At 40.1% G+C, this 26,448-nt stretch overlaps 1 protein-coding gene and 2 long non-coding RNA genes across 3 annotated transcripts; 1 reads left to right on the forward strand and 2 right to left on the reverse strand.

The window, feature by feature from the left end:
- Positions 1 to 16,196: 16,196 nt before the first annotated feature.
- Positions 16,197 to 21,134, reverse strand: LOC118211784. The gene is made up of 2 exons (XR_004762086.1): positions 21,093 to 21,134; positions 16,197 to 19,177 (listed from the first exon to the last, which is right to left on the reverse strand). It is a non-coding gene; the product is annotated as an uncharacterized LOC118211784 (long non-coding RNA).
- A 1,199-nt stretch (positions 21,135 to 22,333) lies between these two features.
- On the reverse strand, positions 22,334 to 23,788 carry LOC118211782. The gene is made up of 2 exons (XR_004762085.1): positions 23,698 to 23,788; positions 22,334 to 23,594 (listed from the first exon to the last, which is right to left on the reverse strand). It is a non-coding gene; the product is annotated as an uncharacterized LOC118211782 (long non-coding RNA).
- Positions 23,373 to 26,420, forward strand: clec14a (C-type lectin domain containing 14A). The gene is made up of 2 exons (XM_035389216.1): positions 23,373 to 23,470; positions 23,732 to 26,420. Exon 2 carries the CDS (start codon positions 24,161 to 24,163, stop codon positions 25,364 to 25,366), a length of 1,206 nt encoding a protein of 401 aa, XP_035245107.1. The 5' UTR covers positions 23,373 to 23,470; positions 23,732 to 24,160; the 3' UTR covers positions 25,367 to 26,420.
- Positions 26,421 to 26,448: the final 28 nt, after the last annotated feature.

The following is a 26,448-nucleotide window of genomic DNA, read 5'->3' on the forward strand; positions in this document are numbered from 1 at the left end:
GATGAGACGAACAGGAAAATAAGGTTGACCTCTGCCCCCCAGCTAATCAACCATAACATGTGTAACCATGTGATATTTGGATGGACCAATCACAGACAGGGGGAGGCCTGCGAACTTGTGACCTGCTTGTGCAGGGGGCTTGCACACACTGCATTGTATGAACTCCAAACACCGTGTCTTTTTCTTTGACTCCTTTCAAACAAAAAGTTCTGTTTCATTTTGAGCATACTGGCACCTTTAATCGAAACTATCCAGGACCTGAAAATGGAAGCTTTCCCTACAATCCCTACACGAAATAATCTGTGTCAGATATAAAGACATGAAACAATTCTGTAGATCGCAACCTTTAGTGCTTGACTCTTCCATTTCCCATTACTTTGTTCCCTGCTTGTACTGCACATATAATGTGCATCACCTTGACAACAGCATTAGGCTATATACAGCATGTATCTTATAAAAAGAAGAATCCCGCTGATTAAATCATATAGCACAATCCAGTGTGAGTCTGAAAACTTAGGTGCCAACAACCTGGCAAGTTTGCAGTTATTCTTAGTGGAATTTGGCACATGGGTGCCAAGTCATGAATTACCTTTTTACCTTAATTTCTGCTGTTTGCAAAAGCTGGGCGACCTTTTTAAGGCCAGTGCTGTAAGGGCTGTGAAGGAGAGCCAACAGCCAAAGAAAAATAACTCTTCTATAATGCAATGCCCCAACAAGAAATTATTTTTTGTTGTTGTCGTTATTAGCACCACAGAAGGAAACAGGGGGAAAGATACAATCACAAAAGACTTCAGCATCACCCTTCTGACTCTGATATACAAACATCTAAAATCACCCAGCTCATACATACAAATATTAGGCTATTTTCTAGTTTCTTGTCAACCTTTAACACCATTAAATGAACACTCTTCTTAAACACTAACAAAACAAAAGAAATGATGATTGATTTGACACTAAAAACTAAAAGGTACCCTAGTGACCTAATTAACACATTACTGACTGCAATGTGACACAGTCCATATTTTTGTTTTAATTGTTGTTAGGTGTTTATAATGTTGTGAGTCCTTGAGCGCAAGAATAAACCCTTTGGTAAGCACAGATAAAGTTCTATTCTATTCTATTCAATTCTATTCTAAAAACACACACAGGGTAGAACAGAAGAAGAGCTACTCTATGGGAAGAACTGGAACGTGTGAACACCAACCATGACAAGCAACAGGAGGTTGATAATTGGGGGAAATAGCTGGCAGCTTGGTTGAAACGGCCTGCAATCCTCGCATTATGTTCATCATTATGTCTGTTCTGATTTCTGACAGTCAGAAATCCTCTTAGAATCACATGATAATTTCTTTATGCTGAGGCGTAGTGCACCCAAAAAAATTTGTTTGTTTTTATCCAACAAACAAAATGTGGACTGTATATGCCCAGGATATACATTTAAAATTTTTGATTTTTCAATCATTTGGTTCCCTGATTTTATAACTAAGGGTGACAGTATTACCCTTTTAACAGTAACAACGTACGGTCTTAAATACTAAATAACCTATTACAACAATGGTAAATGGTAGTGCTGTCAAACCATCAGAACAAAACTGATAATATTCTGTCTTATTTTTATATCAGTCATATTAATTAGCAAAGCCAGGGGAACAGTAAGTGGATCTGTATTGCACTCAAGAGCTCAATTCCATACTTTCTTTCAAGGAGATGTTGAATTACTACATGGGACTACTTGCAAGTATTACAGTTTGTGTCTTATATACAGTGTGTTTCTGTGTGTGTGTATGTGAGTGTGTGTGAGAAAGAGAGAGAGAGAGAGAGAGGAGAGAGAGAGAGTGTGTGTGTGAGAGAGAGACCCAAAGTGTAGTCTTGGCTGCCTACGACTGTCAGCATGCCTAAAAAGTCATCCCTCATTCCTGCCTCAAGTTCAATAACCATCAGATGAGAAAGCAAATGGGAAGAAGATGAAGTGATAATAAAAAACATTTTTCCAGCCACGAATAAACACATGCCAACATTTAGTCAAATCAATTGCAAAATACATGGTATGCACATAAAAGTAAATGATAAAACATGAAATGATTATTCCTTATGCATTTCATTTCCCCACATACACCCCCTTTTTATGTATGTGTAATGTGCCTGCAAGAAGTGATTATTTCAGAATGTTAAGATGTGGGTGTCTCTGTAGATAAGCAACCACAGTACTAGTTTAAAAAAAAAATCTGCGTCATCATACTGAACTATTTAGATTGAGGTGAATAACTGATGTAATGTATGTGGATGTTTGCAGCTATGAATTTTTATATTCAAAGTGCTTGTGTAGTGCTAATTTGCATATACATTTTTTATGGTCTTCTTTACATTATTCATTTACTGTAGTTTGTATTCCTTACTTATAAAAATCCATCCATCCATGCAATATGTAACTCGCTTATTCCTGTTCCGTGGGGGAACCTGGTGCCTATCCCCACAAGCATTGGGCAAGAGGCAGGAATATACCCCAGACAGGTCTCCAATCCATTGCAAGGCATGCACACCTTTCACCCACACCCTTAGTGTCTTTAATTAGTCTCGCCTGCATGTCTTTGGCCTGTGTGAGAACATGCAAGCACACAGTAAGGCCCCGGCCGGAACTTGAACCTGGGACCTTTTTGCTGTGAGGTGACAGTGCTATCCACTGCATCACCATGCCTCCCACTCTGGGGAATCATAAAGTGTAATTCATACAGTTTCCATAAAGTTTGTGTGAAGTAGCCCACAGCACAGATTCTGCTTGTTATTGGTTCTGGATTAGCCAATTCCTTATAACTCTGTTTACTGTTTATTATTATTATTACTATTATTATTTATTTTTATTTTTTTATTTTTTTTTGAGAATTGCCAGCCTTCAAGGAAAGATCACACCACACTTAAAGCAGTGAAATGTGTTTTTACCATATCTTTCTCACATTCACCTATTTATCTGTATTTTGTCTTATGGCACAGTGGCTTGCCATCACCATCAACAACATAATACAAAAAAATGTGGACTTCAAAGGGTGACTTCAAAAAATGATGATGTTCATTGAAGGGAAGGGTTTGAGGTGGCATGCCTTATATAAACACTTGTTTCTGGTCATGCCCAAATAAATATTTTGACATGCCCCAGCTTAGCTGAGAATGTGAGATAAATATTGTTTCAATCAGTTTTGTTTCTCTCTTGAATTTTTAGTGCTACTTGAAAGATACATCTAGGTCAAAGCTGGAGGGTGTTCTAAACTGTACATGGAAATAAAAACATGAAAACAAGTAAAATACTATCACTCAGAAATGTAATTGAGAAAGCCTCTCTTTAAAAGAAAAATTGTTTCCCATGGGTTCATATCAGTTCAAACTATGACCCCAGCAAATGCATTATTCAAACTCAAAAGGTGAAAAAAATCTCTCAAGAAACTTTTCATTCTTTTTTGAATTTCAAAGCTGGTAGTATCAAGTTTACTGCTAAAGCACTTTCTCGGTTCACAGGAACTGAATCCACACCATGCAAGTGGTGACTGTGGCTAGCTGCCTCAGAAGGTCCCCATAATTGGTCATCTCATCACCAACGAAGGAGGGTTTTCAGTCAGACTCCCCACCTCTCTATGGAAGAGTGCTTCATGTGGATGCAGTCTGCCAGGGCCTTGCTGATGTCCTCTGGTAAATGCACAGCTCAGCTGGTGAGCGACAGAGTGAAGAGAACTGGTCCGGCTTCATGTGTGCCTGCTCTCCCGAATCATATTGCAGTGACAGAAAGGGCCCAAATCCATGAATGGTCATTACAAATTTAGTGCGCTAATAAAAGAATAGAGAATAAAAATTTTACAAAACAAAAGTGGAATTTTACTTTTATTAATGTTTTCACATCAGATTTTATATAGAAAAGACTATATATAAAATGAGGAACGCAATGTCAGGAAGCAGGCAATGGGCCTCGTTCACTAAATTCATTTTTTTCCCCCTATCTATCTGTTTCCTTATGCTAATCACATGAACAGGATTGCGCATAAAATTTCCAGTCACAATTCATCATCTCATACACCTGGGATATAAACAAAGGTCTGCACAAGTGTCATGAATCCCATATTGGTTTTTCCATATGCACATTTTTAAGAACAAAAGTAAGAATAATTTAATAAAGGTTTTGTGAGTGAGGCCCAAATACTTTTCTCTTTTGTTTTTTTTTATTTATTTCTATTTATTATTTTTTCTGCTTGGATACTGTATGCATGCAAAAGACTAATAAAAACACTTGTACAAAAAAATTCAAAGGGATAGAGTGGTAATTTTGACAAAAATTAATTTCATACAATACCTCAAAAGTGTTCTAAAGAGGTGTTAAACTTGTACTTTTACATGCTATAATTTTAAAGTGCTTAAAGATAGCTCTGTAAAAATCATGAAATAATATTTCACATTCACATTTCAATAATTATTTTCTCCAGTCTTTCAATATTTGTTTTATATGCACATCACTGTTTATTTTACCGTTATCAGAGCAGGTCCATAAATTGTTACAAACTGGCATTTATACTGCATACCTGGATTGAAAACAAATTAATGCCATTCTGTCAATGGAGCATGGACAATTTGATTTCATCTTGACTCAAAAGCAATTTTCAGTTTTATACTTTAACTTTATAAACTACAACAGCAATCCAAACAGACAGGGAGACAAACAGAAGGGTCTTGTACAAGAATATGGTGCAGGAGACTATATTGACATCACTCCTGTGACATGCATTTTGTATTCAGGCACAGAGTTGTATTTTTCACTTCTCAATTTAAGCAGGGTAGTGTGGGTCCCTTGGTGCCTACAGTTGACTCAGGTAAATCCATTTTAAAACCGTTGTTTGTGAAGCAATGATTTGTTTTTTGGATAAGCTGACCACAGGAGATCAAATGAGCTGACAAATACTGCATGTGGGCTACAGGATGGGCCTAATGTGCTGTTATGGTCGTCGGTGTTCTTAATGACATCAGAGGGTTCACCAGTGTTCAGTCTGTGCTGCAACTCACTGTTCATTTTCAGCCCAGCCATATTGTTCTCCTTTTAGTAAAACTGAGGACCACAATCTACATAGAAAAAAAGTATTATATGCATGTTCTCCCTGTGTCCACGTGGGTTTCCTTTGGGTACACCGGTTTCCTCCCACAGTCTGTGCTGGTAGGCTAATTGGAGACTCTACTGTAAATTGCCTATAGGTATGACCGTGGGTGAATGAATGGTTTGTTGCCCTGCGACAGATTTGCAACCTGTCCAGGGTGTATTCTGTGGCTCTCACGCAATGCACACTGGGACAGGCTCCAGTACCCCCCCGTGACCATGACCAGGGAAAGTGGATATAGATAATGGATGGATGGAGATATGAGCAATTAATGAAAGCAGAAATAACTAACAGTGTCTCATATACTGTATTTCAGCACATTAAAATTAATAAATTTAAATATTTTTATGTTGTGACGTGTGTTTCAACATAAATCTTTGTCAGCAGGGGAAAGTACTCATGCAAAGCCAGAAGGCCTGACATCTCCTTGACATCCATCCTTTAGTCTTACAAAAATAACAGAAATGGGTAAGAGGTGATTCATTAATACCAGCTGTTAAACCACATAACACATTGGGTGGAGTATGAAAAGTTAACAAAATGACTAAAACTACAAATGTACAGCTCTGTCATTAAAATCTTTTGACTTGTAACAAACTGTATAAACTTCATCGATGAAATTACGATGCATGTATGTGTACATTTGACCTATTTTCTGTTTTTCTACAGTGTCATTGTGACGACGTGCCTGTAAAAGGTGCTACACAAATAAAATTTAATTGAATCAAAAATGTGTTCTGCAGAGTGTTTGGGAAATACCACCCAGACCTGCTTTCACACTATTGCTCAACATAGTTGTTGACTGAGACACAGCCTGTAGTCATAGCCTATGTCGCGTTTTACAACAGTGTGTGGGATGCTAGGGTCGACAGTAGGGAATATCATCCTTCCTTCTGGGAAGCGGGATCTCGTCATGGTGTGAGTAGGAGTGTGGCTTCTGTGTAAAACTGCAGCACAGCAGACAGGCAGATTGACATTGCTGATTTGCACAAGCGCCAACCAACCCAGGAGCTCTATTTGCTCTGATTTTTTTTACAGCTTCAGGGAGGAATGTATGATATGACCATAATACCCTCTGAAGGTCATTCAAAAGCCGCTTTTTTGTGGTTCTGTCATGGAGACATCACTAAGTGCAGGATTTCATTTATTTATCAATATGACAATCAGTCCAACTGAGCCTACACCAGAAGCTGTCAATGGACAAAATACAGAGCTTAGCTAACAGTACCTTTGATTTAACTTTGATTAAATGATGTGTAGATTCCCAATTTGGCAAAAAGGAAAAAGCAATGAAATCTTGTTTTTGTTTTTTTTTTGCAGTGAGGTATACCATATATAGTGACTATGCAATGAGCAAATGGCTACTCATATGCAAGATATCTGTCTAAGACATACTAAGACATAATTCCAGCTACCAACCCAAGAAGGAATCTAGCTGGAACCAGCTTTTGCTCCAACTAGATTCCTTCTGGAATTTTGTGACGGTCAGTTGTCTCCACCAAGCTGGCCCACCGGCTGGACATGGTCTTGCCAGTGGGGGTTGTTATCTCAACCATCTTCTTGACCATTTCCAGACCAGCTTCAAAACAGCTGGACCAGCTTAAAACCAGGCTGGAACCAAGCTGGATTTTCCACCAGGGATGAGCAGTTCTGCATTCTCAGCAGGAGATAATGACATTGAAAAGACATGGTTACTTTTCCAAGCAGCCAACTTTTTATAGACTTTATTACTGTTTTGACCGTGTCATCTTTTTAACTGGGGTCACATTTCAGACCAGGGGGAGCATTAAATCTGCTATTTGAAATGTTCTGTTATGGTCTGCCTTTTGATTGCTCCACCTCTGATCTCCCTCAGCTGCTGCCTTTGGGTTTCCTGAGCCAAAAGGCAGTGTTTATGGTCGCTGCCTTCTAGTCTGACATCAGCCTGCCATATCCTTTACTTGGTGCAACTTTTATCTTGGTGTACAGTTGTACAGCATCTACTGAAGTTGCTTTTCCACTCAAAGGGCAGCTGTTATAACAAGGGCATGGGCGTGCTGAGGGGTGAAGGCATTAAATACATTACACTTATATGGCAACTTTAATAATGCCGGGGGGGAAATTGATTCAGTTCAGTTACCACTGATGTGTAAGGAAGCTAGGATAATGGCTAAATGGCCATATTGAGCAAGGCTCACTTTGGAGTTTGGTCAGGACACCACAGTACAGCTAAACTCCGTGTGACAATAGGCACATAAATGTTAATGGCCTCAGTAAAGCAAAATTTCAGCTTGGATGACTCATCTGAAAGAGGGTCAGTGAGACAGCAGAACATGGAATCAGTTGGAAGGACTGTACTGTACTGAATAAACAGCAGACCCTTCAGAAGTGGGCATTAGAGAAGCACAAACAGCAGTAAAGGGCATTTTGCTTTAGCTCACAGTCTGTGTCCTGGCGAGCTAACCAACAATGGAATGTATTTTAAGGAGGAGGAGAGCAGATGGCTGGGAGGGACAGTGTGCTACATGTAGATGCTGATTATACTAAATATATTGGCAGAACTTAGGCGCACATGAACAGAACTTAGGCACTCGTGCGGCGCAGTGAAGAACAGCCAGCCAACTGAGACCCTACTTCTTGTTGCAGGACACCTGGAAACAGTCAGCATTGACAGGGCCCAGGTTCAGTGGGGGCCACAAATAATAATAATAATAATAATAATAATAATAATAATAATAATAATAATAATAATAATAATAATGCCTATATATTTATACAGTGCATATTCAAAGCACTTTGCAGTGATGAGGAGGAAACTCAACCACCACCAATATGTCGCATTCGCCAGCCATTTTGCCCCACACAGCAGCTGAGATGGAGAGGGAGGGAACAATTTTAAACCAATTAAACTGGGGGATGATTAGTTGGCAAGTTAAGAGAGCCAGGCTGAGAATTTGGCCAGGACACTGGGGAACCCCCTAATTTTGTGATAAGTATCATGGGATCTTTACTGAATAATGTTGCACTCTGTTTTCAATATTTCATATAAAAGATTGCATTATCAAAATGATTAAGTTCTCAAGTCTTGGGAGAATTTGAAAGCACTTCAATAGCTTTGTTTTCAGTCATTCACAGCTGAAGTATGCCGCTGTAGTGTGTTAGCTAAGAGCCGAAAGAGCTCCAAAGCTACTACTGGTGCACTAATGAGCAGAGTTCCTGAGTTCCTTGTGTAATCATAAATGAATAAATAATACATTTAAAAAATATTGTTTACAAAATATTAATTTAGAATATTCTACCCAAAACAGTTATTATACTGTGAAAATCACTCAGGATTAGTGTGTCTGTCAAACAAAAAAATAAAAAAATAAAAAGAAGCCTGACAGGAGCCTCCAAAAATCCCCTGTCAGTGAATTTAATCACAGAAAACCAGGCCGGAATAAAATGTTGCAGCCATTGCATGTTTTAGAATATGCCAGCAGTATAACTGTACATTCACATAATGCTGTTTGCGCTTTAATAACCTGTGATATCTAACCCATAAGAACCCACGGTGACACAAGTGGCACAAACACTTTAAATATTCTGGAAAGTTCCTTACACAGCTTTATCCTTGACTTTAGCTCATGAAGTCCCTAAGTGACATTTTCAGAAATGTGTTCCATGTGGTCCATTTGGTCTGTTTTATATCCCCCATGATTTTCCTTTAAGGAGAAATGGGTCCGGGTTCTTATGGGCTAAACAAAATCAGTGCTGTGAAGGCTAATCAGGAGAGAATAGAGAACACTGTGGACTCTGCACTCCTTCTGTCCTTCTGCACCTCAGTCTAATTACGGAATTTCCCATCACACAGTAGAGAAGCTTACCTTTATTTTTACGTTCCATATGTTAGCAATTTAATATTAGCTATTACCATGGTGACATTTAAGATTTTCCATTTTCAGCTTGATAGGTTCCCTGTTTTAGTAACTATGTAGTACTATATATATATTAGACTGTATGTAGTGTATTGTGTTTCCTTTTCCTACCATGCTGTGTCTGTAGTTTGTATGCCTGTATGTCTAGCACCTCTGTAGTGTGTCTCCGTATAACACCTCTAGTGTCTGCAGCAAGGAGGTCACATTCCTATGCTAAATGGCTGCGAGGGTCCACAGGAAGGGACAAGACCATTTGTCTCTTCCCGCCACTTAACTCAACCTTTTGATGTGTATGAATGAAAACTGTATATCTAGACACCACACAGTGTGATGGGCAGAGATTCTCTCAGCGCAGCGCCCGAGTGTGCTGGGTCTGTCTCTCCCTTGCGCATTGAATTAAACCACAAATCCTCTGAGGAAACTTTGTCAGCGTGTTCTTCATCGTCCTGCATTTGACTCCACGAATAAGGGCAAAAATATCCTAACAAGCTGAACTGTAGGACAATGTAATCATATGTAGTCATATAACCAGAAAATAACCTAAACTACAGAAACCGTGTTCACCTTTGCGGTGCAACACACTGTAGCTCCTATATTTAATATGATAGCACTCCTTTTAACAATTCCATCCGAAGATTGGGGAATTAGACATGCATGGCTGTTTTTTCCATTTAGTTTTAATGCCTTTTAATTTTTAATGCCAGAAACTATTGTAACGCATTTTCTGTTTTAAAGCGCAGATTTTTTAAAAGTAACTTTTAAAATTAATTTTCAAAAGATGGAACTTTATGACATTTGAGCATTGTAATTAAACCAAATCCGCTCTGATGTTCAGGCGCTCACAGTTGCGGAATAGATAAAGTCTACTTCTCTGCGGCTGCGACCACATCTGCGCAGCACAGTGTTTCATTTCCTCTCCCACTGCCCGTATGATCCCACCCATTGTGAAAGTAATTGGGACGCCTGGGGATTGAAAGGGTAAGGGTAAGGGTAAGGGCTAGGTTACTCATCAATTACTGTAGAATGCTTTACCCTGTTGCAGTATTTAAATGCACTGAAGTTGGCCAAGGATTTTAGTTAGCAATAGTTATACAGTTCCTCCGCCACCTGATTTTTGTATTTAACCTTCTTGTTCCTTATATTTATTACATTATCTCTCTATTCACTTAAAAGCGCTTGCAAGGTTATTTTGCTGCCAGTCATGACACTACACTCTCAGAAAAAAGGTACCATTCAATACCTAGAAAGGTACAATCACTTGTCACCAGTACCTTTAGAGGCTCAGTTTCGTACATGTACAGAATTTGTACCCTTGTGTACCTTTATTTCTGAGAGTGTAGGATTAGAATGAATTATCAGAAAATTAATGTTTCTGATCTTCACAACTTAGTCCATACTGTGTGTATCAACAATGCAAATTCATAGCCAATGATGAAGTATAACAAATACAAAGGGGTGTAAGAATGTCAAAGTCACTGAATATCCTTTTGAGCAAGGGTCAGGGTAATTATTAAGAAGTGGAATGTGTGCCATACCATTTCTTAATAATTAGTTAGGTCAGACTGTCACTACAAACTTTGAAAGAGCCACTGAGTTTGATCACGGAGAGCGAAAAAACGGAAAATTACCGGAAACACTCCAACTTAAACCCCTTATGGCATTCAACAAAGAATTCAAGTGAGGGTTTGTGGTTAGACATGTGGTGCAAACCCAACACGGTGCATGAAACCATCAACACCATCTCTCCCTTCAAGGGAGGTGATGACAGCGTTATCTTACGGGGACTTTCTCTGCAGCAGGGACAGAAGCATGTCTTCACACCTGGAAAACTGATGAAGCAATTCCTGAAGGCTTGAATATAATAAAAAATCTGTGACAAAAATGTTTTTTTTTTGCTGCATATTAACAATCCCAATCCCCAACTATATTAAAAGAGCTTGTGCAAATTTTCCAAGAAGGACTGAAAAAAAAATGACTGTCCTTACAGTGCGAGACCTTGGTTGGGACCTATTCAAGAACACGGACGGCCGTGATTGCTACCAGACATGCTTCTGTAAAGCGATCGGCACATTTCAGTTTTTGATTTCTCATTGTCGCCTTTCCTAAAATGTAGCCCTTTTCAACCGTAAGCGTTTGGCCATTAAAATTCTCTACGCTTTCTCCCTTTTGCTCCACATTCCACATTTGGAATGGACAATTGTATTCGCGAGCTACACTCATCGCTGCAACCTATCAATTTGGGAGAATGCAGAAAAACAATTGACTTCTCTAGAGCATGTGATGTCGAGCCCCTGCTTATTTTCAGGCTGTGGTTCTCTGGTTGCGCTTGCACAGACGTGAGCCGGATTAAGACATTTCATGTGCAGCTTGAGCAAGCAGACTGTGGGTACCCAATTGACGGGGGCAGTTGCTGGTGAGCAATGAGACATGTGTCAACTGAATCCCACCCTTCCTCCCTGGGAAACACTGCCATCAATTATGTGTCACCCTCTGGGGCTGCTGGCCACAGTTAGGTCATTACTGGCACAGAAGAGATTCAATTGAGCGTGCAATGGCTTCATGAAGCAGGGCCCGGGTCTTACTCGGATATAGCCTGACTTTGTCCTAGTACAAAAATTTCAATTCTCAGCCAAATGTAGCCAGTGTATTAATGAGGGTTTAGTTCACCAATCAAAATTATGAAAAAAGTAAAGAGGGCAAATTGTGGGTGGGAGTCCCAGGGCACTCTTAATGGTAAAGTTAAAAGCTGGGTTTTCACTTGAATGCCTAGATGGCATTTCACCAACTTTTCGCCAAAAATGTTCACTGGGACATGAAGCACCACCATCGCCAGCTAACAACTGTGTATTTGCTGTATTGTTAACTGTGCATTTGACAAATAAAATTTGATGTGATTTGATTGAATCACTCGGCTAACTGGATAATAGACTATATACTGTATGTTGTCTGATGTTATTAATAGGCAGAATTATAGTTTACTAGGGAGGAAATGCATGCATATCTATCTAGATTAAGACATGGAGCTGTGAGTGTAATTGTCCAGAAAGATTTATTCACAGCAGACACTTTGTCTTCGGCTCAGAGAATGAAGTAAAAATAACAACAACGTCCCCCCCCCCCACCCCGAACCCCCCCAGTCCAGATATTCAGGATGTTTTGAAAGCTTTCCAAGACCTCTAGAGGAAGCTTTGTAGGATTTTTTTTCCACTATCAGCTACAACAATGTTGTAGACAGTGCTGGAGCTAGACGTCAGAGGAAGTCGTACCGCAACCGTTTATAAGTTTCTAAGGACTGCAGTGTCAGTCATAATTTGCTAACGGTCAATTGGCTACTTTCATCAGATGACTTGATGATCAGATGTTGTTATTTGCAGATGTAGCCAAATGTGTAATGGAGAGAATTATTAATTGTGGGACTGGGGCATTTGTGTTGATGAAATCGCCAAGAAAAAGAAGAGGAAGGAGAAAAAAACGGAAAAGTTTGGGGCTGTTACTGTTATTGTGTGGACCTGTGAAGTTGAACTGTATCTGAATTCTGTGTGCTTACATGAGGTCGGAAGGTACAGAAGTTAATGCTCTTAAGGACTGGGAGTCTGTGGTCATTGTGGCTATTTCTTAAGGAAACCCAAACATTAAGATGCTGGATAAGTATGGGGCATACCCTGCCAAGGCGGAGTTTAGCAAATGCCATATGAACCATCCCAATTTGTCCTGTAAACACGTCAGCCCCTGACATTAACTTTTCCCCCAACAAAATGCTGTCCTGAACACAGCCTGAGCTGAACCCTCCGTCATTGCTCCATGTGCTGTTCTCAGCCCACAAACACAACGGGAGTGCAAACAGCTCTCTTTGTACTCACCAAATGAAAGAAACGAAGTGATTCACCACCCTCGCCACTCTGGTCATCTCAATCCAGGCTGTTAGAAGCCTCGTGTGTCTACAGTGATAACACAGTGGTAAGGCCACACTACACAGTAGATGACACTTATCTCATTGTCCCTAAAGCTGTTTGTCAAAGTTGGCAAAACTTGTTCCTGATGGAGAACCTCATTGTGTGCTGGTTTTCATATTTCAATCAGTCAAGTCAGCAGTAAACGTGCATTTTTATTATTCAAAACTGTTTTTTGAGTTTTTTGTATTTGTGACTCTGATATAATGCCATAACTTGTCTTTGGTTTCAGTTACCAGGTAAGTACTCTTTCACTATTTATGAAATTTATGGTGTGATTCAATTAATCAATCTGTCATCAATCAACCAAGCAATAAATCAGTCAACCAACCAATAAGTGAAGTAATCAAGCAAACATGCTGGAAGAACATAGCACACCAGTATCAGATGGGATAAGCATACACAAATGTCAAATGCAAGGGTCTTCTGGACATGTCTAAGCAGTTTCATGAGCATGAAATAGGACATAAAACAGTATCTTGTCTTTTGTCTAAAAAGAGAGCCAACACATTTGTGTGAGAGAGGAATCGTTGTACTTTGGGTGCTCATTTCCTGTTTGAACGGCTTCCAAAGATGGAGTGGAATGATATTTTCGAGCTTTAAGAAACGTCTATCTCTCAGGGCTGAGAGGCAGGTGTTAATCAAAGTAAACATTACGATTCTTTTCACAGATATTGGTCCCTGCAGCTACCTTATCGTCCTGCCTGTCTTGATGACCTTCTTTGGCGGCTAGCAAACGGTGACTCAGAAGAGAACTGGGGGTGGTTTGCCGTAGCTTTTAATTTTTAATGTCAGTGCCAAGGTGTGATCTTTCTGGAATAGAGGTTAATTTCTCTATAGTTCTGCCAGCTTATTGTGAGTACCCTTTTACAGTTTTATCTTCGTTCCTATTGAAAAAAAATAAAAACACAGATTGCCACCAAATAAATCTATAGTATCTTTAGGAGACTGTAAAAGGGTAGATAGCGTGTAGCACCCAAAAATGAGTGCCACCTACCATGTGTCTTCTCTTCATACATTATTGATGCAATAAAGAGAAGATTATGGTAAAAATGGAGCACTGCAGTGGCCTCGCTAAAGACTGGGGGGTCACACAATTTCCCGTTGCTATCGCCAGGCAATTTTTATTTTTTATTTCTTTTGCCATGAACCCATATGATGTGCTGGCATCGCTTGATACACACAGCAAAACAGATCGGATGAGTGGATTGCAGTTTTAAAAAAACAGGGGAAGGTTTTCAGGTCTGCACTGCTTATCAGTGAGTCCCCATTCCTGTTTGACTGAATGTAATTTCACAGCTCATAAGTCATGTTCCTTTCTCCTCCCATTTGTAGGGTCTGTGATTTTTTTCTGAAAACACCATCACTCCAGGAAGCAATGCTCGCACTATAAATCTAAGGGGGGTTAGGTTAAAAGAGTCTGACTTCATGGCATCATTTAAGGCATCCAATCGGAGCCAAAGGCTTCAGTTTCCTGTTCTTTTATTTTAGAAGGTTCAATATAAGCCATACCAATTTACTCATTGAGCACAGCATTCAGTAGATCAGTGTCTGTATAAAAACACTCTATTCAATTTTAAAAATCAGCTGCAATGTATTCCCCAGGTGTATACCATAAAATGAGGGTATGAAGTGTATAAATGAGACATCTGGAATTAATCCAGGATTCAATTTAACTACTCCTGGGATCAGTTCACTATCCAGGAGAGCTACAGATCTTGCGTCAAAATATCTGCTCAAGAACCATTTGTGGTACTGTTACATTAAATCTCATCAATACGCTGTAGGAGAGCAAAGTGTATGCAATCTTTACAATCTCAATGATCAAAAATGCGAGTTGCTGGCAAAAAAAAAAAACATACACAATATTCCAATGCAGTGTTACCCATGTGTAGGATGCTTGACTGTGTGTATATGTTATCTATGTACCCTTGCTTGACTGTGTGTATATGTTATCTATGTACGCAGTCTGGGCTAAGTGTCATCAGACTGTTTCTGTGATGAAAGCATGAGCATCTTTTGACACATGCTGCACATGCCATGATATAATTGTGTTGTTTAATAGGAGGGCACTGTACTTCCCTGTACTGTATGACGATCCGTTCACATTTGGGGTCACATGTTTTCATGATATACCTCAGTCCTCCTGGTACAAACAAGGTCTAATAAAGCTCTGTTACATACTGCCTTACAGAGAGATTTATGTCATCAGTAAGCCTTCAGCCACCCGAGCCGACACAATGCTGAATCAATGCCAGCTATTTAATTTTCTCCTTGCTCGGCTAAAGGCGAAAAAACAAGTTCCTCCAATATATCAGACATTTGCAACGGAGGAGTTCTGGAAATGAGTAAGCATCCGTGTGCAGAAATCAATAATCATTTTCATCGTCATAAATGCTGTCAATGTTTTACGTCAACTTCATGTTTTTGATATCTAGATTAATCTGCAGACCTGCTAAAAGAAGAAAACATGAAGGACTGACATTTCTAATATTATGTGTGATCAAAGCACTATATTGCCAAATTCTCTTTCATTCTCTTGCTGGCCAATACACCTGTGCACAATATCAATGTCTCCAATGGCATCAATAACAGATATTTTAAATTAGGAGGCAAGATTAAAGATTCATTGAATATGCTGGGGGAGGCACCTGCACACAGACTCAACCAACCAATATTACATTTTACACAAAAGCCATGTCTTGAGAAACTGTAAGAGATGGAAAAGGCAAAAAAGCTGGGATATTTTTGCAAGATGTTCTATGCTATGACACATGCTTTTCAAAAAGACTCAATGGGATGCTAATGATCTAAGCAGTTCCTGATGCACTCTGCTTTTGTGGTAAAGACTAGATATCTCGTTTAAATCCGTTTGGCCATATTGTCTGAATTCATTTTTGTCTCAAAAACAACATTGTGTTGACTGGTGCTGCACAAAATATAAAAATTCAAGATTCAATATTTGAAGATTTTGAAGCTTATTGTCTTTCAAAAGAGTCTGGCATTATTAGGACATGCGTTAGATGTTGCTAGGAAACAGCTGCAGACAACTGTGCCCACGGGAAAATGAAATCTTGATGAAATACAATGAGATGAGCCGCTGCTACTTAAGAAACAGCCAGAAATACGGTTAAATGCAAAAGTATTCAGACAGTCACACATTTTTTGTTCTTTTGGCTCTATACTCTGTGAATTGGATTTGAAATAAAACAATGACTATGAAATTAGAGTGCAGACCGTCAGCTTTAATTGAACATAGTTTCATCCATATCGGATGAGCAGTGTAGGACTCACAGCCCTTTTTAAACATGGCCCCTCATTTTAGGGAAGCAAAAGTAATTGGACGATTGGCTGCTCAGCTGTTTCTTGGCCAGTTGTGTTTTTGCATCATTAGTGCATCATGCATACACATGGGTACCTGGATTTCCAGTTAATCCAAACAAAAGATGATATACAGGCTCTACTTTATTCTTCCTTTATTTCACAAACACGAAGCTGCTACCAGTAGCATACCACACCGTGTGAGGGTTTTCTTTTATCTTCTACCAATGATTTATGAGTCATTTTAATTTATTAAACAGCAAATATATTTAAAAAAAAAAAAATTTGACATGTATTTTCCCATCAACTTTTGAAGTAAAAACCAATAAACATTCAAACGTGAAGAAAACATCCATAATTTGAATCAGAGACCTCTGAGACACCATACTTCTCCAAAGCATGCACAGTCCCGAGAAGCCTATAATTACAGTCCATCATTAAAATTAAGGAGTAAAAATGGAGACTGGAATATGGAGGAACATTATACACAAAAATAGATCAATCTTTATGGTAAAGCAAAATATAGTTGATAAAGAGGGCTCAATTTTCATTTCATTGCACATAGAGCACACTGCAGAACAGTATTGTCTTCAGTGAAGCCAGATATCTTAGATATCAATCAGCCAGTCTGATTGATATCTAAGTAGAACCCAGCAATTTCATATGGGTTGATGTAATATGTCAATTATGTTGTAGCCTTTACTATTTGAGTCCATCACATTGATCCACGTGTGCTTGATGTGCTTACACACGTCCAACTTTGTTTTTTTTTTGTGCGGGGATGAACATCACTGAATAAGGTTGAATAAGAGCCATTGATTTGAAGCTGTACTCAAAAAGTAATTCATTTTCAACCCTGCCACGCTTTATATTTCACACACAGTTCACATGAAAATATATTGGCTTTCAAGTGGTACAATTTAACGGTAAAGCTGAAGTGTCAGGGAGACATGCTGTGTGTTTAAGAAACCTGGTGCTGCACTGCAGAGGACCGCTGGACACACTGGATCAAAAGGGGCTACGAGTTCAAGTCACTGGGAAGGTCTTGATTCAGGCATTTATACTTAGCCTTTTCAGATGTGTAATGCGCAAATACTGTTTATGTAACCACGGAGACATACAAAAAATGTACATATGTAAATATGACGGTTCTTTTTCACAATTTTCCTTCCATAATTGCACAATAAAGCTTCATCGCTTGAAGGCGTATGGTGCATTTACACTTAATTATTCACAAGCTTTACAGCATTCCAGGAAGAGCACAGTAATTAAAATCGACAAGATTCGGCATGCAAATAAACATGTAGGCAACACTGGAAATGTATGGACAGTGGAATTGAATATAGATGTTCTGTCTCATTTCTCACGTCATGTGAGTGGCTGTGGAATTTGCCAAAGGGCTTTGAGGCTCATTATCAGTGTAATGTGGTTCAATGGTTTGTAACTAATCACCATAAAAGTTGCATGGCTTGTTTATATTGTGGTCATAGCAAGGCAGCAATCAAAGCTTATAATTTTTAGAATATTGTATATCACACACACACACATATATATATATATATATGCATGCTAGATTTTGTGTTTATTATGGCATGTTGAATTCTAAAACCAAATAACTGGTTTTCACAAACATCTCTTGCTTACTGTATGTAGTACACTTCTGTAGCCTCATCCTGTTCATGACAGGTTGTTCTGTATAGTTTATTGCTATATGAGAAGCAAGTTTTTATCAGTTTTCACTACAAATGTACTGTTTTCCATCAAATAAATTAATTTTAGTACTGTAAAATGTACACCAAAACAAACAATTCAAGGCAAGAAGATCATTCAGTGTTTCACTGTGACAAACTACAGTAATGCGCCGTAATGCCTACAACTATTTCTGACAGCCTACATCCTATGTTTAATACGAGGAAAGCCTGATATATACTGATGCATTAACTTATGACTTATGGAAATGTTTTGACTTTGATCGCTTGAATCCAGTACAAATCTAGCACATATCAGACAGGACACAAAGCAACACAATCATATTTAGAATATTAGAATAATTTACAAATTTTACAGTACAGAGCTGGGGCCACATTTATCAGAAAATTATAGATTTTTTTTCCATATTTGATACTGCTTCTACTTTTCTACTTTGTGAATGCTCAAGAGGAACTTGTAATATTTATAAGTTGTTCTAAGAGTGATATGGGAGTAATTAGCAGAGGGGTATGTAGGGTATGAATCAGTCCACAAGTTCAAGTTTTAAACCAGATTTTAAGACTTCTTTTTGTGTACGTCTGTCATACGAAGAAACATGGCCAGACTGTGACATGCTTCATATACCTTCTCTGATATGTGAGGCATACCCCTTGAAAAGTCAATCCTCATTCTGAGAATAATTTTTTAAGTGACAATAATTGTAGGCCATTCTATCAACTGTCAGGTGTGGTACAAAACATTCATTATCCTGGCTCTGCTCGTAATTATGTCCCAGATGTGACTAGGTCAAGACAACAAGATTTACATGAGAAATTTTCTGATTTGCTCGTGCACGGTTCTATCTTGACCACACCTTTTAATTAATTATTACGACCAGACTACTTGCATTGTTCACCACACGCTAAAACATCACACGGATTTAATTGAACCCTTTTTAATTCATCTTTTTTCTTCTAATTTTTCTCCCAGTTTTGAAGGCTTTGTCACATTTGTATGGTGGTCTCGTTGAAACATTCTCAGTAGATTGAAGAGGACACAGGCAAGCACATGCTCCCCTCTAAAGCCGGCGCCGATTCAATTTATCCTGCTGTGCCCAGTTGAGCTGCGCAGTCATTACGTTGGAGGAGTCCACTTCATGCAGTCTTTTCAATCTTCAGCCACCTACCTCACTTACCTGTTGAGTGGAGAACACCAGGGGTGCAGTCAGAGGTAAGAAACAGCTGCATACCTCTTAGTGAACCCGGTGCGGTGCCTCGACAAAACAACATACTGTAGCAGGCACGTGTTAATAGTGAGTTAATACATTCCAGGCTGAGCTGTTGTGAGAGAAATCCAGTATCATACACTATATTCATACCCTGAAATTTTGCGTTCCAAAACAAGGAATTTGGCCCAAATCTTTGTTTACAGAACAAAGTGGTTTTTCAACGTAAACCAATCAAGGAGATAGACCGGTGGAAGAATGAAATGTCTGCTAACGTTATCTGTGTGGTAGCTGAAGTTATTGGGATGGCAGGTATGCCATCCCGCCAAGTTACGCCTTGGCGGGGGCATGCCCCATACCTATACAGCACCGAGAGTTTGGCACTTTTCAGGGTTCCCCACAGAAATAACCACAACAGCCACAGACACTCAGCCCTTAAAAATATTAAATTCTGTACATTCTGACCCCATTTCAACAGACAGAATTCATAAACAACTTCACATCTCCACACAATAAAGCCCCAAACTAAGGGGATTTTGCGTTTTCTCCTTCTCCTTCTTCTTCTTCTTTTTCTTCTTCTTCTTCTTCTTCTTCTTCTTTTTCTTCTCGTTCTTATTTTTCCTGCCGCCTATCCCACTAACAACATGTCTCCCCATTGGACATTTCACTGACACCAGCCAAATCTTCACCCACACGACCCAATCAAAAACGCGCATACACACGCAAAATACCCATACCTTTTTACTCTGAAACATTTCCAGTTTAAACAGCTAGCCTGCCTGTGGCCTAGTGGGCAAGGTTACAGTCTTGGGAACACGGGATCGTAGGTTCAAGCCCACCTAGGAACACGTTTCTTTAACCTGCTTCGACCCTCACTAATAATTGTCTACTACTTATCAATTATTGCTTTTGCACCATATCTACCCGCCGTTCACCGAACGTATACACTGCATTATGACGTACCGTCTGTACGTTCAGTTATTAACCGGCTACAATATTGCTAAGCCATATGGATTCAACGGGAGCTCTTCTGTGCTTACTGGCCTGTGTTCTTCTTTAAAACCACCGGCAGGTTTGCTAATGATATCTCACGCATTGCATAGCTATGGCATGGTGCTGCCCTAACAAAGTCACAGACTGGTAAACCTCCGGTTTAAGGCTTGAATCCCGCCTCGCCCTCAGGCAGATCATTTCCTTTTTTACACTAACGTTTTCTTACGCTTATATTTGCTTTACCAAAACTCACTCACGGCCACCCATATGCATTTCATGACGACAGATGTATTCCTTTTATTAAAAAGTTACACCAGTTCACCACTGTGCCATTTCTACTAACTATATTTCTTCACTTGGCTACCGTACAAAACCTTCTTATCAGCAAACGCCACGTTTCTACATTCATGTTACCTCGCCCTGTTCTCTATCTAGCCACATACAAACAATTACTACGTATGTACGTTCTGCAACTCCGCATTAAAACATTACATTTAAAATCATGATTCACTCATAATTATAACTACTAGCACTGAACATGAGAAAAACACAGCAGTGCAATAGATTTCACACGTTATTTAACCCTCCACTTTAACAACTGATGTTTAATACAGACTGTTATATATACCATTTGATAAGGAAACTAAGCTCGCTCATGGTCACTTCATTTACTTCGCACTATACTCCGTGATCATGTCAACCTTCACCTACATGCCCATTCCGCTAAAAACATATTGTTTCAACTATGCAATTTCATCATTTCGCCTAATTTATCTCACACTGTTGTTATTTTCTCATATGCCCAGCCTGCTGGGACATATGCGTCTGCTCCTATTCTCCACTATCAACTTTTCCGGTTCTAGCTCAACAAAACAGCAAAGAGGATTCCTACCTGCAGATAAGCCTATCAAAATGCCATATAAACCTTACAAACACTAAAAGTGCATCTTCACAAAATAACAGACAACGGAGCAGGACAGAAGGGTACACAAGTTCCGGAGTTGCAGAACGTACATACGTAGTAACTGTTTGTATGTGGCTAGATAGAGAACAGGGCGAGGTAACATGAATGTAGAAACGTGGCGTTTGCTGATAAGAAGGTTTTGTACGGTAGCCAAGTGAAGAAATATAGTTAGTAGAAATGGCACAGTGGTGAACTGGTGTAACTTTTTAATAAAAGGAATACATCTGTCGTCATGAAATGCATATGGGTGGCCGTGAGTGAGTTTTGGTAAAGCAAATATAAGCGTAAGAAACGTTTTACTACAACATGTTTAATGTTTTCTGAATAGACTCAATCCAATAAGTGTAAATTACTTTTCATTGGCAAGAACCTCTGACATCAATGTCTCTCAAAGAATTGTTTTATTGTGATATCATACGCCACTAGATTAATCAGAGACACTGAATGAATTGCATTAAGATTGATTGAAAAGGCTTTAAAAAGACATGCATTTTATTGAGTCCCATTTTTTCTAAAATAATACTTGAGCAATTGTATACCTTGGAAGCAATGTTAGTAGATTCTTGTTAGGAGATGGTGGGCAGAGGGGGGGCAGGGGGAGGGGGTGTTGGGGTCATGGCATTCGCTCACATGATGAGGGTTTTAACTTGTGGTATTCACGTGTCCTTTTTGCTGGTTTGAACACCGTTCACCTCATTAGGGATTTGCAGCCATTGTGCAGAGCGTGTCACCAAATTTGGCAGCCGTGAAAGAATTTGTGCAGAAATATCTGAGCTGTCGGCAGTGAGCGATTGGGCGGGGACCCGTGCGCTGCAGCTGAAATCAGCGCTCCACATGGCTCCGGGGTGGCAAATGATCCTCAGCCAGGCCATGTGTCGCCTTCGCCAGGCTCCTCGCTCACGCCCACGCAACAGAACCCGCGCGTCTCTGCGAAAGTGGCACGCCGCAACCCTCCCAGCAGAGAGCACAGGCGCAGTGTCGCTGCGGCTGCCCTGCTGCGGAGGGGAACAGGTGAGAAATAGCTAGCACGTTAGGCTGCGGCTGAGCTGTAGTGGGACAAAATGAGCCGTGTGATTGGTTCGCTGCTTAGTTACATGTTGTGGATATGAGCTTTCACCTCTCATCTGACGCCACACCAAACAATTTCAGAAAACACCCCTCAAACGAAGGAATAGAGAAGGCTGTTGCATTTATTTAGTGATAACGTTGACTTGCTGGTAATATAAAGAGACTAATGTCAAATCAAGAATGTGAATACCTTTCAGGGGTTGCCCCCATTTGGAGTTCACTACAGCACCACCTACACCCATGGAACAACCACTACATGAGTAACAAGTACACTCCACCATTGCGCTTGCAAGTGAACTAGCAAACAATTTACACACAAAAAGTTTAGTGCAAAGGAGATATAATACTGATTAAAGTAGCGGAAAGCATCTGATATCAGAGCATATAGGACAATTCTGATTGCAAAATTCATCATCACATTATTTCTGAATTTAAATGCAGGGCATCTGTGCAAATCTAAATATATTTACTGGCTGCCATAGGAAAACTTGCTGAGAGATGTTCCTCACACACACTGTACAGTAACCGAGGGAATAATCTGAATGAAAAGGTTTTTTGTATACACAATATTCTCTGCTTTAAGGAAGCTGTCTGAAAGTATGAAAACAATTCATTGTTTTGTGTATGTATATGTATATTTCTCTCCTCCCCCTTTTGAGTGTTGAAGGTACATTGAGACTTTTTTTTGGTAAGGATTCATTTTTTATATTGTGTTGAAAGTCTGCTTGTGTAAGTACAATGCCAGCCACCATTGTCTCATCGCAACTGATTATATTCCATAACATCATGATAATTTGATCATGGGCGTGTGGTTGACAAGCCCAGCTCTCTCTCTGTTTTTTCCCACAGATTTATTATCCTAAATTAGGTTTTACAATGGTTAGGTGAGTAAAAGATATACTGCTACCGCTATGACTTCATCCTCCGCTTACTCGACCATGGCTGGCTAGTGATTCAACTTCCTTTTGTTTTAAATTCCATTTCCTGTGGTGCCCTTAGCCCCCTTGCTCCAACACTGTTTTTTTGAAGAGTTGCTGTGGAAAGTGCCTCTGGCTTGATCCCACTTCCTGCTATTCTCTGGCATTTCCCACAGGAAGCATCTGCACCGGTCTCACAAGACGCACCTATACCAGGGCACAATAGCAGCAGAGCGGTTGACAGTCGGTGAACAGCCCACCACCTCCCAAGACATACTTACGAACACTCAGGAATGATCACATGACTCCTGCAGACTCTGGGTTTGTATGACTTTGTCAGACGTGCGGTGACCTATAATGTTGGGGTGGGGTTCTCCCTCTGAAACAATGATTCTTTGTTTATCCAAACTTCTGAGATTGCACAGGGAAACCAATGACGAGAGGTCTTGATTTGCATGAAACAGAAATGAGACGTTAACAGCAATTCGCATTAAAGATTTGCCCCTGTACATTTTGGTGTCTTTAGCCATTCGTTTATAAATTCTTACCTAATTTCCTGATACTCCTTTTGCAAACCAACAGCAGCAGCCTTGACAGGATGAACAGGAGTAAACGGACATTAATCATCAGAGGTTCCTGTTGGGCAGCCTTTTCTCCAGCCCCTTATTATTCTGCCTACTTGTCCTCCTTTTTAAGAATATTCACACTCTCTTATCTTCAGCGTCCTGCAGAGCACTTCAGTTGGATACTATAATTACTTTAGTTGTACTGGTGACTTGTATGAAAACTGCAATTGTTTCGCTATCCCACCCTAGAGGATATGGATGGCTGTATCAATTCGGAGCACACATCCTGTGCTTGTTGCCTCTGGAGGGCCTCTTAGGGTGTGGCTAAGAAAGAGTCTAGGAAAAAAAAATTGTCGGCACTCATTCTCTCCTAGAACAAGCCAGAGAGAGGGTTGCTAGCCTTGGAGAGCTGCAGCAGATTACAGCTGACTTCGGAGAGGGAGTGATGGATCATTGGATCTGCTTTTTGTGTCTGCTGAGAGCGGCCTTCTGTCTGATCAACGAGCCCTATAAGCTTCACCTGGAGGAGGCCACCTTTGACCATGCAGTGGAAACCTGTAAGAAAAACGGCTTTCTGACAGACATGGCGGAGGAAGAAGAAGTCGCAAAGATTATTTCGCATATAGAGGGCAGTAACCCTTCAGGTACCCTTCACTTCTGGGTGGGTCTTAGGAAGTCCAATTTGGAGTGTGTTTTGGATGATCATCCTCTGAAGGGGTTCAAATGGACCGTGAGCAACAGCAGCCACACAAATGTAAGCAAGTGGAAGGCACAGCCGACTCAGACCTGCACTTCTGTCCTGTGCGGACTGCTCACTGTGGAATACAACAGGACAAAGGTGACAGACTGGGGCTGGAACGGGAACAGCTGCAAGGAAAAGCACCCATTTATCTGCAAGATCAATCAACAAGTGGACGAAATGGAACCAAAATGTCATAAGCCACACATCTTTAATGCCCGAAAGATTTTACCAGTGAAGGATAATTCCAGTCTACTGGAAGTCCACTGTATGTCCAATGACACATTTTATTTACATTGCTCCTCTGACACTAAGGAGTGGACGCTGGGAAGCGGACCGGGTGAAATAATACAGATGTGCCTTGCATGCAACCTAGGGTACATCAGGAGTGACATGGGAAGCTGCATTGACCTTGATGAATGTGCAGAGAAGCCATGTAAACTGCCATCCCGCTGCATCAACACACATGGTTCATACGTCTGTGAATGTGACGCGGCCATGGGCTACGTGCCCACTGAAGACTCAAAGTCATGCGAGAAACTACCTCTGCCTACAGATGCTCCAGCCGGCAGCACCACCACCTTCCAGTTCTTGCCCCTTACCAATCCATCTCCCCAGGCCACAGATGGACAGGGTTCTCCGCCCACCCTCCCTCCAGGTCCCTCCACCACCACCGCAGGGGCCAGTGTGATCCTGGAGACCTCAGATACCCACCCCAGAATCTGGATTCCAGTGCTGGCGGCAGTGCTGTCATTGGTGTTTTTGGTGGTGATCATTTCGATTATAGTGAAATGCTGCCTTAGGAAGCGGTCGAAGAAGCTGTCGAAGGAAAAGGGGGGGAAGTCTAAGGAAACCGTTGTCCTGAAAGCAGCAGACTCAATGGAAGAGATAAACCAGAAGGACATTGTGTGAGAGAACCTGCTTTTTGACACTCGGGGGGGTAAATGGTAAATGGACTGCATTTATATAGCGCTTTTATCCAAAGCGCTTTACAATTGATACCTCTCATTCACCAGAGCATTTAGGGGTTAGGTGTCTTGCTCAGGGACACTTTGACACGCCCAGGGTGGGGCTTGAACCGGCAACTCTCTGACTGCCCGATAACCGCTCTTACCTCCTGAGCTATGTCGGGTGATTCAATCAATCCAGTGTTTAGGTCTCAGCTTTCAAATGACAATTTATTCTTTTACAAGTCATTTGATTTTGGCTGGTGTAATGATGTAATGGGGGAAAAAAATACTATATAGATTATGACTAGAAGTAAAGCCTGTCTTAAATATGATTCGTTGTTTTGCACTTGTTTGCTGATTGAATAGTCACTTAGTCTTTCAGGCTATGGGGACACTACATGAAGAAACTGTTCTTTGCAAGAATGTAAAAATACAGTGTGGCCTGTTTACGGGTAGTGCGAGAGTGTATGTGTGTGAGACCTGGAATAAATCAGCATTTTTAAAACTCCCACTCAAAAGTACATTTTTCTACACAATTGGTGAGTTAAATTATGGTTCTTGAGAAGTCAACCCAAAGAGCAAATCTTGGAATCCAAGCATGTGTGTGTATGTTCTAGTCAAAACCAAAGTTGCAGTTTCAAGACAATTCAAAGGCTTTGTTTCTTTTTTACAAGCTGTGTTCTTTTCTAGTTGTACACACTGATGTTTATATCATTAAAGAAAAGTATGAATAATTTCACAAATGTTTGTTCTGCAATATGCAATTTTGTCTATTGGGTATTTTCCTAAATGCATTCATATTTACTAAAGCATAAAGTATTTATGTGTGTTTTATCTTGCTTTTCCCCTCTGGAAATACTTCCTCGTCGATTTTAACAAGATGCATCTAGGCAGTTATAAAGAAAAAGAATAAAAAACAATGCCAGTAATAATGATTAGTTGTCTCACAAATCTTTCACTTAACTTCTGTAAAAAACGAAGATGTGTTCGAAAGCTGAATTACACTAGTATACTTTTCCCTTTGTTTTATTTTTGCAAATATAT

Source organism: Anguilla anguilla, chromosome 1 (genome assembly GCF_013347855.1).
Source record: "Anguilla anguilla isolate fAngAng1 chromosome 1, fAngAng1.pri, whole genome shotgun sequence".
NCBI classification, from domain to species: Eukaryota; Metazoa; Chordata; class Actinopteri; order Anguilliformes; family Anguillidae; genus Anguilla; species Anguilla anguilla.